This window comes from Phascolarctos cinereus, unplaced genomic scaffold (genome assembly GCF_003287225.1).
Source record: "Phascolarctos cinereus isolate Bilbo 61053 unplaced genomic scaffold, phaCin_HiC Scaffold_5;HRSCAF=322, whole genome shotgun sequence".
Classification (NCBI taxonomy): domain Eukaryota; kingdom Metazoa; phylum Chordata; class Mammalia; order Diprotodontia; family Phascolarctidae; genus Phascolarctos; species Phascolarctos cinereus.
In genome coordinates this window covers 274,600,802-274,613,960 of record NW_027555958.1, presented here as the reverse complement: position 1 = coordinate 274,613,960, position 13,159 = coordinate 274,600,802, and the positions used below count along the sequence as shown (strand labels likewise).

At 35.4% G+C, this 13,159-nt stretch overlaps 1 protein-coding gene across 2 annotated transcripts in view; it reads left to right on the top strand.

Moving 5' to 3' along the window:
• Positions 1-12,958, top strand: part of NOL11 (nucleolar protein 11) — a 30,091-nt gene extending 17,133 nt beyond the window's left edge. Inside the window, exons 11-18 of one of the 2 annotated variants that reach the window (XM_021000894.2) lie at positions 3,688-3,762; positions 5,563-5,747; positions 5,867-5,992; positions 6,236-6,460; positions 7,293-7,371; positions 7,676-7,768; positions 11,638-11,745; positions 11,925-12,958. In XM_021000894.2, coding sequence (XP_020856553.1) covers positions 3,688-3,762; positions 5,563-5,747; positions 5,867-5,992; positions 6,236-6,460; positions 7,293-7,371; positions 7,676-7,768; positions 11,638-11,745; positions 11,925-12,038 — 1,005 coding nt within the window. In that variant the 3' untranslated portion in view covers positions 12,039-12,958. The remainder of the gene's footprint in view (positions 1-3,687; positions 3,763-5,562; positions 5,748-5,866; positions 5,993-6,235; positions 6,461-7,292; positions 7,372-7,675; positions 7,769-11,637; positions 11,746-11,924) is intronic. The other variant, XM_021000895.2, reaches the window with a different exon arrangement.
• The last annotated feature ends 201 nt before the right edge of the window (positions 12,959-13,159 follow it).

The following is a 13,159-nucleotide window of genomic DNA, read 5'->3' as shown; positions in this document are numbered from 1 at the left end:
TTCCATTCTAAAATTTCCCCAGGAATCAAAGTCAAGCTCACTAGTATACAGTTTGCAGATTGTCTTTCTTCCCTTTTTTGAAAATTATGACATTTGTCCCTCTCTAGCCTTGTGTGTGTGGCCTGTTTTCCCCAGTCTTTTAAATATTACCTACAGTGGCTTAGCAGTCTTGTCTGCCAGTTCTTTCAGTCCTGGACTAAGTGACTTGTATCCATCCAGGGCAGTCAGGTTGTCTTTTACTTCCACAGACAGACTTATGTTGGGTCTGAGCTCTCTGTTAGCCATAAACAGAAAGGAAGTAAGAGTTGAACAGCTCTGTCTTCTCATTTGTATGGAAATAGTTGGACCCATAAGAACAGTCGAGATTTATCAGATGGGTGACTAGAAGGAGGTCCTAGGCATAGACCTCTTATTAGGGAATGCTATTTATCAAAGTAAACTGAGAGGAGTTGGGGAGACAGGAAGAGAATCCAGAGAGCAGTGTCTGGGAAACCAAGAGAGGAAAAAACATCATAGTCAGCCATATCAGAAGCTTCAGAGAGGTCAAGGAGTATGAGAATAGAGAAAAGATTATAAGAATTTTCAATTAAAAATTATTGGTAATCTTGAAAAGAGCAACTTTATTGGAATGGTGGGTTTGGAAGTCAGATAACAAAGTGTTGGGAAGTCAGTGGTGGGTGAGAAAGTGGGAACATGTGAAAATTTTTCTATTTTGGTTTCAAAGAGAAGTGATAGAGCATTAGCTTGAAGTTGGATGAGTCAGTTTTTTAAGGTTTTTAAGGTTGGGGGTATATCTGAGCATGTTTCTAAGTGATAGAAAAAGAGACAGTAGGTAGCAATCGAAGATTTTAATGAGAGGAAATCATGAGGTTCTCAGGAAAAGGGCCCAAGGGCCCAAGTAGAGAGTTCAACATTGACAAAAAGGACTGCCTCTTTCTGTAAGATTGGACTATCAAGTTGTTGGTTCTTTGTTCTCAAAAGGGACCCATCACAAGGATGATGTCTTAACTTGTGTGTGAATTGGATTTAAGTGACTCAGAGCTGTGCAAAGTCCTCAGTAAAGGAGAAGAGAGCTGGTCATTTTCCTGAGGTATTTGAGAAACAGAAAGGGAAAGAAGAGGGAGCTCTTGTGTGCAAGTGGCTGACCCCAGTTTCTTGGTAAAGGACGAGGTGAAACCCTTTGCCGAGGAGGAATTAGGAAAATGTGGTCCACGTGGCTTGGGGAAAGAGGAGAAGGTTTGGAATAGATCCTGTGTGGAATAAATAAATGAAGTAATGAAAATAATTTATTGCGGATGTGGTATGTGCTATAAACACTGTGCTAATTGCTGGTGTTACACAACACCAAATAAAGACATCCCTCAAGGATCTTACATTCTAGTAGAGGTAAACTATATGTATAAAGAAGTCATTGCCAGGAGAGAATATTTTGATTTAAGAAGGCCTGGAATGGTAAGTAGAGCCACGTGTAAATCAATTGAGGCACACTTTCAAGAAGAAATGGTAGTATTACTTGGTATTTGCCATTTTCAGAACAAGAGAATGAAAGTGTTATATGGAGAATAGAGTGGAGAGAAGAGTTACAAAGGATGATTAGCAAGGAGATGGCCATGGTGATCAACAGTTGGCTAGTATGTGAAGCATAGTCTGGGCCCAGCTAGCTATGTGTAGTAGGGAGTTAATTGGGGAGAAAAAAAGATTGGTGTGTGGATGTGAAGGCACAGTTGAGATTAGATAGCAAATCTGTTTTGAACCAAAGCAATTCTTTGGCATGACTTCTAGTAATGTTCAGCTGCTTAAAGTAGATGTTGGGAGTAATCCAGGGTTGCAGTTTGGCAAGAGATGAGGGATCCAAGGATCCAAGAGTAGAAGACAATGTAAAATTGAACTGTTAAACTAGAGCATCCAGATCACAAAAGGAAGGAAGGTGAGGACAGTAAATTGCCAGTCTGGACCTTATCACCTCTTGCTTGGATTGTGTTAGTTACCTAATAATTCTCCCAGTCTTTCCCCTCTCCATCAGTAGACTACCATTTATTAAGCACCTACTAAGTGCCCTGCACTGTCCGAAGTGCTGGGGATACAAAGAAGGCAAAAACAAAAACAAAAAAACAACCAAACCAAAAAACCTAGGCCGTTCACTCAAGGAAGTCACACTCTAACGTGGGTTGGAGGGAGACAATATGCTAACAGCTATGTACAGACAAGATATTTACAAGGTACAGTGAGGATCTTCGAAGTCACTGAGATTAAGAAGGACTGGAAAAGGCTTCTTGTAGAAGGTGGTATTTTAGCTGACACTTGAAGGAAGCCAGGGAAGCCTGGAGGCAGAAATGAGAAGGGAGAGAGACCTGGGCATGGGGGACAACCGGTGAAAATGCTGGGGGTTGAGAGTGTCATCTTTGAGGAAGAACAAGGAGGCCAGTGTCCCTGGATCAGGAGTGTATGGAGGTGAAATAATGTCCTAAGGCACAAATCTGATAATACTCAAATATCTTCAGTGACTCCCTGTTTTCTCTAGAATTAAAAGAAAATTCCTCAGCATTTAAAGAACTCAGCAGCCTGACTCTAACCTTATTTTCCAGATTGATTCCCTTTCTTATAGTCTATGTTTCAGCCAAACTGGACTGCAGTCAGGTCCTTGAAATCTCTATCATTCCATTTGTGGAATGAATTACGTATTTATACAAGCCAGCCTTTAATCCATACACATCCATCCCTCTCAAACAGTGTCACCTCTTTAGACACTAGATTTGCACATAATAGACACTTAATAATTGGATTGAAGTTATATATTCACATCCTAAGTCCTCTACTCAAAAAGCTTTAGTGGCTTTAGAATGAAATACGTACTTCTGGCATTTAAAGCCCTTCAGAGTGTGTCTTCAACCTATTTTTACAGACTTATTTGACATCACCTCATCTCATGAATTCCAGCCATACTAGCATATTTTCTCTGGCCCCTAGGCAACATTACATCTCGTGCCTTGGTGCCTTTGCCAAGGCTGTCTCCCTTTCCTGAAATGCTGCTACTCCCTTTCCTGTTATGAAATCCTAAGCTCCATTCAAGGCTCAGTTCAAGTGCTGCCCCTTAAAGGAGGCCTGTACTGATTCCTTCTGTTAATAATCTCTGTTCTCACACCTTCCACTCCTCCCTCATACACTTTGTATTTACGTTAAATTTTGTATCGACTTCTCTGTGAACGTGCTTTCCTCATGTTAGAATGTAAGCTCCTTGAGGGTTAGAACCACTTTCATTTTTGTCTTTGTATCCCCATCACTTAGCACAGTGCCTGGCATATAAGTGTGCATTTAATAAATGCTTATTAAATTGTCCTCAAACAACCTAAACTTTTAGATAACCCACCCCGAAGACAATAAAGGAAAAGGTTAGGAAGAAGAAACTTAAAAGGGGGCAAGGATGAGAAGGATAGATGCATAGCAGCAACTCTCTACTGAGTAGGGGTACTTCTTTTCTCTTGCTGATTTACCACAACTTTAGGTATTAATGCTAGCACTATAATCATCATGACAAAATTTCACAATAACAAAATAGTTTAGATGTCCCTGGATTTGTTTTGCCTGTGATACAAAGATACATTAATCTTTTGAGGAAGTTTGTTTCTGCTAGATCTTTTTTTTTTTTTCCAACTGCTTCAAGGTCCTAATAGATTTATTTAATTCTAGTCAAGGACAAGAAGAAATGAGACCAGGTCTCAGCTGGAGGATTCAACAAACAAAGAGTTTTTATCAGGTGTAAAGGTAGGTAAATAAAATAATTTCTTGGCAAATATAAATTATTTTTATTCCTGAATCAATTAAAATTTCATTTTAATTTCCACTTATTTGTACAAGTATTCAAATATAGAAACAAAAACAATGACCAAGAAAAGATTATAATTGTCCATTTTGGTCAGTCAGTAAGCATTTATTAAGCCCCTATTATATGCTAGGCACTGTGCTAAACTGTGTCCATAAACTTTTGTTCTTTCCAGATTAATTTTTTAAATATATATTTACTTTAACATCCAAATCTATGTTTCTCTGACTCCCTTTGAATTTTTTTTCCCTCTTTTTCTACCTTGTGTTTTTACAAGCACAAGGTTCTGTTAATTCAGGACAACTTTTAAGTGTGGATATTAAAGTAACTTTTAAATATAAAGTGAGGTTTTTAGGGCACTAAAAAATTTAAGCCTTGTGCAAAGGAAATGCAGCAAAACCTCAATTAATTGAAATTTTTTAAGAAACAGAAACTTCTGCCTGGCATAGTGCCTGGCACACAGTTGGTGCTTAATAATGCCTGTTGCTTGCTTAGTATGGTATAATAATTGAATCTTTATTTGCTGATCATTCCCAATATCCATTTCCATTGTGTAGATTTGGAGCATAAGATACTGAACTGAGGCTGTACTGACACCAGGCCACATCCTGGAAGCTGCTTTTTGACATAAACTTCAAATAATAACTTGTTTTCTTGGATATTTGTTTCTTTCTCTTAACAGTGGAGTGCTAGATAATACTAACTCTTGTTAAATGAAGTTTTTTAATATTTGAAAACAAGGCATTACTTGAAATTCTAATTTTGATCCTTGCTGTGGCTCTCAATCTGAATTCGGTACTTGATGCTAAATAAAGAAAGTATATTTTATAGCATCATCTTAACAGAATGAGAATTGGAACCTCTTAGCACTTCTTTTTTGAACACTCTGGTTCTTTACAGGATGATCCCTTTTCTTGTTTTAGGTCAGGATTTTTAACCTGGGGTATGTGAACTTGTATTTTAATATTTTGAAAGTTGTATTCTAGTACAGTTGATTTCCTTTGTATCCTATGTATTTAATTCTTTGCATTTAAAAACATTTTGAGAAGAGGTCCCTCTGTTTCATTCACCAGCCTGCTAGAGTGGCCCCAGAACCTCCGTTTCAGATAAAGTTAGATTTCAGTAAGGAGAGGACTGAATTGTCCGTAAGCTCTAAAGAGAGATGGAATATTGAGAAACAGAATCTGAATATGAAACTGGGAACCAAGTGCTCTTAATTAAGTTCTCTCTGCCTCTGTCCCTGAATAGAGTATTTAAACTTGCACAAACATTTCTTTGTGATCTTGCCTAGCTTCTGAATAAACAAATTCTGGCTAGCACTATAGCCTCATGCAAGGTATTCTGCTTGCTGCCCTGCCCAGTCCCATCGAGCCCCATTCTCCCCCACCCTCCCACCTCACTGCCTCATTTTCCTTTTCTATAAAAAGAGATGGTTGGACTAAGTGATCTACCAAGGTCTTCTCCAGGTTGTTAGTTTATGATTACAAGTTACTTACAGATGAACTATTAAATCATACGTTGACTAAAGCAACAGTTTAGTTGTCCTCCAAGGAGTTTAACCTAGAATCCATTTTTGAACTGCAGCTTTGTTAGAGTGCAATCTTTACTTACCAGTTTTCATTTTATACGCATGCATTAATGATGCCACTGCTAGTGACTGAGGGAAAATGAGAAAATACTCTATTCATAATACTTTTAGAATTATGTTACTATGACAGACTGGGATGGCACTTGTCTTTCAGGATGCTTCTGAAAAACACCTCGAACAACAGTTGAGTAAGTTTTTGGCTGATAAACGGACGCCTGAATTTCAAATTACTGTCGGGCACATAGTGACAGAGCTGGTGGAGAGGTGTAAGGCGGAGCCAGCATTTTATCCTCAGAGTAGCCTGGCACAACTCGTCCAAACTCAAGGACTTTCTTACAGGTAAAAACTTTTCTTAATTCCAACTTCCATATAAAATTGGGGGAGGGGGGAATTACAGAATGTTTTCGCAAGTGGAATTTGGGTAGGATTTTAAAATATTGGATCTTGTATTCTCTCAGTTTGTGTCCTGACTTGATGGCAGTTGCCTTGGAAAAGAGAGATGTACGTTTGTTACAGCTCTGTCTACAGCAGTTCCCTGACATTCCTGAATCAGTTACCTGTGCGTGCTTGAAAGTTTTCCTAAGGTATGTGGGAAACAAATTGTTCTTTTCCCCCTTTGCTTCAGTTCTTAGTATATGTGTTCATTGTTACTATTTAACTACAGAAATTTTAAGAATGCTTAGACAAATAAGACCTTGGTATTTCTCTGACTTGAAAAGAGACTGTTATTTTTGGTTATAGTAACCTCTTATTAGGGAGAGAGAGGAAGCAGTGTGGAATCATCAGAAATTTCATGCTTCTTGATGCCATATCTTTTTTTCTTGTAGCATTGGCGATGACAGCCTTCAAGAGACAAATGTGAACATGGACTCAGTTATTGGTTACCTTAATTTTGCCCAAGATGAGAAAATGGGAAAAACAGAAGTTGTTCAAAACGGTTTCAGTCCAGTACTTTTAGAAGAGAATAACTTTGATGACAAGTTAAATAAACTGGACGACACGATGAATACTACTCTGACGTGTCCTGTAACTCCCCAGAAAGCAGCTTTACTGTATCCTTTGCAACATAAAACTTTTTGTGTCTTTTACCAAGTGGTAGTCTTACTTTCCAAAACAAATCTCAGAATCTAAGCCAGGGATATTATTTCATGTTTTAGAATGTTAACTTAGTGTTAAAGTGGCTGAGAGGCATCGTTGTATAATGGATAGAGAAGCAAGACTCAGTCAGAAATAGTGTGGGTTCAAGTTCTGCCTCTGACACCACATTCTCACAGTGGCATTATGAACAAGCCACGTAACTTCTCAGTGTCCCAGATGACTTGCAAAGGTTCTAAGTTACAGATGAGTTGATGTTCTGCATAGTGGAAGGAGTTTACACAACTAGGAACTCCCCACAGCGATGAAATCACAGCTCTGTACCAACTGAATTGGTTGGTTTTTCTTTTTAAGTGAATTGTAATAATGGGCATATTCAAGGCTATTTAACTAAGCTCAGTTCTTTTAGCCAGTTAAATTGAGTTCTTCTGAAGTAAGAGTTCTAATTTCTAAATGTCATAATCAGTGTTCCTAATAAGAAGTCTTAAATTTTAATATTTTAAGTGGCAGTTCATAGAACTGCTACCAGACAGCCAAAAGTAACTGCTTTCTTAGTGTCAGTTTGCTAATTAGCATTTATAAAAATATTTTGTTACTGTTTTGAATAAAAGACTCATGCATGCAGTAGTTAAACATTTTCAGTAGCTAAGGGTTTAGCACAAAAATACTTGATAATAGAGTAAGTCTTTTTCCTTAATAGTTTCATACAAATTTAAGGAAGTATTTTTATAGTATAATCTTTTTTATACATCCTTAAGGTGATGTTTATTTTCCTTTAGTCATAAATAGAAATGCAATTCTCCATTCAGCGTATAGTGAAACATTTCTTTTGTCCAATTTGAAAGACCTCACTGTGCAACATGTCATTGTAAGTACTCTTTCGTAAAGAACTTTTGTTGAAATTAGATTTCTCTTTTAGATTTTGCTATCACCTAGTCTGCTTGTGAAAATAACAGCACAGCACAGCCATAATGTTGAGTTAAAATTGGGTGTGAGAAATTGGGGAACTTGAAGAGAACGAATGGACGTGTGAAAGTAAACAGACACTAGAAAGAGATACAGGACGAATAAATAAAGCAGAGGAAAGGGTTAAAAGATTTGTCTTGATGAACTAAGTATTTGCATTGGAGTAACTTGTATAACAAATATGTTGTCACTTTGCTTTATCCTAGCTCTTTCTCCAGTATTTGCATTTCCTTTATGAGAAATGTAGTGAAAATGCTAGTATGACTCTTCCTGGACCCTGTCCTCCAACCCTGAACCAGGTGAGAAGTATATTTACTTTGTTCTGAGTAGCTAAACAGTTAACTTTGGTTATAGACAGGGTTTGGGGGACAAAAATTGGGTTCCATTGAGGAATTTCATAGGACATAGCCATTACGACACATCTTTCTTTCCTTGTTACCCCAAAAAAGTAATGTCCTTTTGGCAGTTGTATTTAAAACTGGATTTTTTTGTAAACTTCCTCTGTTGCCTCTTGTACTCCTGACCAATTCATTGAACTCATGGAAAGAGTGCTGGACTTTGTGTCAAAAGAGACATGGATTCAGTTCCCGAAGCTGCTGTTAATTTTATGTCACAAATTGCTTAACCTCTCTAAGCCTCTGTTTTATCATATTTTTTTTTAGGCAATTGGGGTTAAGTAACTTACCCAGAGTTACACAGCTGGTGAGTGTTATGTGTCTGAGGCCAGATTTGAACTCAGATCCTCCTGACTCCAGGGCTGGTGCTCTATATAGTTTTATCATTTTCAAAATGGGAATAATAATTGTACTTAATCTCAGAAGGTGACAGTAAAACTCAGATGAAATTGGGTTTGATAGCACTTTGTAAATATTAAAGTGCTTTATAAATGTCAGTTGTTATTATTATTTCTTGCTCAGTAGAGTTTAGAGATAAACTGTATGGGGACAAATATAGGTACCTAATTCTTCTGCTTGATATTTAATGCTATATAGACAATGGTTAAGAGGAGCAAAATGATTTTTTAATTGAACAAAATGTATTGAAATATAAACTCATTAAAAGTAAAAAGCAGTAATCAATACACAAAGAGTTATTAAACACCCCATGTGCTGGGGATACAAATACAAAAAAAAGATAGTCCCTGCCTTCAAGGAGCTTATATAAACCTTTCCATTTCTGTAAATAAATCCATATGATTCAGCCATTTGTTTTAGAGTTCCTTGTCCACATATTGTTGGTGAAGTTGGTGTGGATATGACCCATTGATTCCATGCTTGAATTTTAGCCATCAAAGGCTATATTCAGCACATGCAGTGACATGTACCTATTATCAACCTTTACTATTGCTCTGTGAAGTGATACCTGTGGGCCTCAGAAATATTTCTGTAAAATTTTAACTTGTTTTGTATGTGCTCCAGAAGTATCTGTTGATTTTTCTCTGTTGACAAGACATTATTGATCTTTCTATAGCTGCGTTGGGGGTAATAGTTTTCCTTGATATTGTAAGTGTTATGGTTTGGATACTTCCTATTATTGTTGTTATAAATATTGTGATCATTAATTTTTGAGGACTTATATATTCCGCCCCCCCAACTACTCAGAAATTTTAGAGGGATAATATAGTAGAGATCTATTAGAAAACTTTGTGAATACCCGTAATAAGTGCCAAATTTATTGGAATGGCAATGTCATTGGCAAATTTTTTTAGTATTTTCTTTTATTTTGTTAAATATTTCCTAATTACATGTTCTTTTTTTTAAATTTTAAGTTCCAAATTATCTCCCTTCTCTAGCCTTTCCATTTGAGAAGGCAAGCAGTTTTATATCAGTTATACATGTGGAGTCACATAAAACATTTCCACATAAGCCGTGTTGCAAAAGAAAACACAGATAAAACTAACAAAGAAAATAAAGAAAGTGGGGGGGGGAAAGTGTGACTCAGTCTGCATTCAGAGTACATCAGTTCTATGGAGGTGGATGGAATGGTATTTTTTATCATGGGTCCTTTGGAATTGTGTTGGATCATTGCCTTGATCAAAGTAACTAAGTCTTTCACAGTTGATCATTGTTGCAGTATTGCTGTTACTGTGTATGGTTTTCTTCTGGTTCTGCTGTCTTTGCTTTATATCAGTTCATGTAAGTCTTGCTGTGTTTTTTAATCATCCCCCTCATCATTTCTTTGGGGGGTTTTTTACCTTTTTTTTTCAAATTACACATAAAAACAATTTTTAACTTTTTTTTTTAAATTTTGAGTTCCAGATTCTCTTCCTCTTTCTCCTCCTTGAGAGAGCAGGCAATTAAGGCCTTCAGAATTATCTTGGATCTTATATGATCCAGGTGACTTGGATTTTATAGCCTTTTGAGCATACTTCCAAATTGTCCTCCAGGATGGTTGGAAACCAGTATGCATTAGTATCCCAGTTTTTCCCCGTCCTTACCAGCATTTATCATTTTTCTTTTCTGTCTTGAATGAGGTGATATCTCAGAGTTGTTTTAATTTGCATTTATATTATCAGTAGTGATCTGGTTTTTTTTTTTAACATGACTATTTTGATAGTTTTGATTTCTTCTGAAACTGCCCGTTCATATCCTTTGATCATTTATCAATTGGTGATTCGTTCTTATTTTTATAAATTTGGCTCAATTATCTATATACAATTCATATATATAAATTATAAATATAATAAATTTATAAATTTTATAAAATTTATAAATTCAATAAATATAATGAATTCTAAATATGTAATTTGAGAAATGAGGCCTTTATAAGAGAATCTTACAGTAAAATTTTTTTCCAGTTTTCTGTTTTCTTTCTAATTTTGGGGTATATTAATTTTGTTTGCATAAAAACTTTTTAATTTTATGTAATCAAAATTACCCATTTTACCTATTGTGATCCTTCCTATATCTTATTTGGTCATATACTCTTCTTTTATCCATAGATCTGACAGATACATTTTTCCTTGCTCATATAATTTACTTATGATATCACCCTTTATATTTTAATCATTTATCTATTTTTACCTTATCTTGGTTTATGGTATGAGATGTTGGGCCTAGTTTCTTCCAAACTCCTTTCCAGTTTTCCCAGCAATCTATTCTACTGATTAACCACTCTATTTCTTAGCCAGTACCAGATTGTTTTCATGATTACTACTTTGTAATATAGTTTGAAATCTGATATTGCTAGGCCACCTTCACATTTTTTTCATCTATTCCCTTGATATTCTTGATTTTTTGTTCTTCCAGATGTATTTTGTTACAATTTTTTCTATTTCTATAAAATAATTATTTTGTAGTTTGATTGGTATGGCAGTGAATAAGCAATTTAACTTAGATAGAATTTTCTTCTTTAATCTCAGCTTACCCATGAGTGATTAATGTTTCTCCAGTTGTTTAGATCTATCTTTATTTGTGTGGAAAGTGTTTTGTAATTGTGTTTAATAGTGCCTGGGTTTGTCTTGGCAGGTAGGCATTCAGTTATTTTATGTTGTCTGCAGTTATTTTAAATGGGCAAATAATGTTTTGAGGAGATCAAAGCATATTATATAAAATCATGTGTTGTGATCTAGTGTTTTTAATAGATTAGATATTAGGGTTTTAAGTAATAGTCTAGTAAGTTTCTTCATATTCTGGCATGTGTTTAAGCCCCATACTGTTGCCTTCCCATTGGGCCTTTGGGAACAGTATTTTTTGATGAAAATTATTAAGTGAACTATACAGAGTTAGGAGGATATAAAATTACATGTTACTGTTTTATAAGTACCTAGGAATCACCACTGTTATGGGGATTATGGCAACTTTAGTCCCACGTGATTCCATGGTTATGATCCTTATACACCTTTCAGAGTAGGGCAGAATTGGGTCACAAAGCAGAACAGTTAGATCATTTCAAAGAAGAGGGTCATAGTAGGGTCATAGCTCAAAATCTGGAATACTTTCTTTGGCTCTATTGGTATTAATCATATCAAATAATCAAGTAATCTTAAAGTGGTTCTTGTAATAGTACACCAAGTTTTAGAAAAAGGAGCCCTCTATTTCTTAGGACTGTCCATCTGTAAACTAAAGTAGTCCAGCTATACATTAAAAACAACTTATTATTCTGGAAATTGTCAGACATGGCAGGTTTTGCACAATCCAACAACCTTTATTTTTCTGTTTCTCTACAGATTATGGATTGGATCTGTCTCCTGCTAGATGCTCATTTTACGGTTGTTGTGATGATTCCAGAAGCAAAAGGAATATTGGCAAGTCTTTATAAGTTTGTGAAAGCCCAGGTATGTGAATATTGGATACATAACAAGATTCATTTTCATTTTCCTTTCAGTAAAGTGCCAATTGTCACCTAAAATTCAACTGATAATTAAAATTATGGTGCTGAATAGTTATTAACCAGATGGGATTTGTTTACACATAAGCATTATTAAAATATTGCTTTTAAAATTCTTCTCTTTAGGTATGGGTTTATTCAGAACTCAACAAAATTGAAGGAAGTTTACAACAGCTACAGAAATTGCACCAGCAAAGAAATATGGGATTGTATTCCATTGAAGTGCTTGAACTCATCTGAGATTAGCGTCCATTATGCAGAGACTTTTTATGAAGACTTTTTCTTGAGTGGACACTCTATTCCTACTTATCCAGTTAAGCAGAGGAATTTGGTTTGTACTTTGTTTTAATGTCAAGACAAGTTTCAGAACCAACGGGATCAGAACTTGCTTCTCACTTAATGAGAGATCTGGGTTTCATACTGAACTATTCTAATTTTATAGACGATTGTTGGCGAGTGGAGAGTCATGTCTGGAACTAACTTAAAGTAAAACTTGGTTGATTTTAAGTAAACTTATTTGTGTGTGGATAAAAATCTGATTTCTTACATGATTTTTTTGAGTGGTACTTCTTAAAAAACAATTACCATTGAAGTAATAGAAGAATTTATTTTATTTGAGTAAGAAAGCTCCCCCACCTCATCAGTTCTCATGACCAAACATTTGGAATCAAAATTGAATGAAAGGATTTAACTATTTGCTAGTATCTTCTAACTCTTATCTTTTTAACTACTTGTTAATTGTTTGATATAACCTAGAGCTATGTAGACAGCAAAAGTCAATAGTAGCAAATTCCAACAAGACATGAAAAATATTTTACCTCTGCTCCTCCCTACGTGGTACAGAGATGGCAACCATATTCCAATAAATACACAACACCTTTAATTTAAACCTATTCTTTCCTCCAGTGCTTAATGTCTATAAGTTTTTAAATATTCCTATTGCTCCATAGCCTAAGGTAACTTTACATCTTGTATTCAGTAACAAGAAATATTTTTTTATTTCTAGTTAAAATAATGACCAATTTGTATTTGTTGTGTATTTTGTTATTATAGCATAAAGGGTATAATGTAAATACCAAGTGTAGCACTTGTAAAATATTGTCTTCATGGTTGATTGGACTGTTATACTGTCTGGATAAACGAAAAGTTTTGTGTGGAAATTATGGATATTTTTGTTTCTTGAGAATACACCTTGAATTATTTATTAACTTTAGAATAATGAGAACCTATGTTTCTTTAGATCAATGGTCTCCAAGCTTTTTGAACTTATACTCATACATTAGAAAACTTAAATGAAAGAGAGACAAAATAATATTCGACCTGAGAGTCAGTAGGGAGCAGTGGAGTGTTTTTGAATAAAG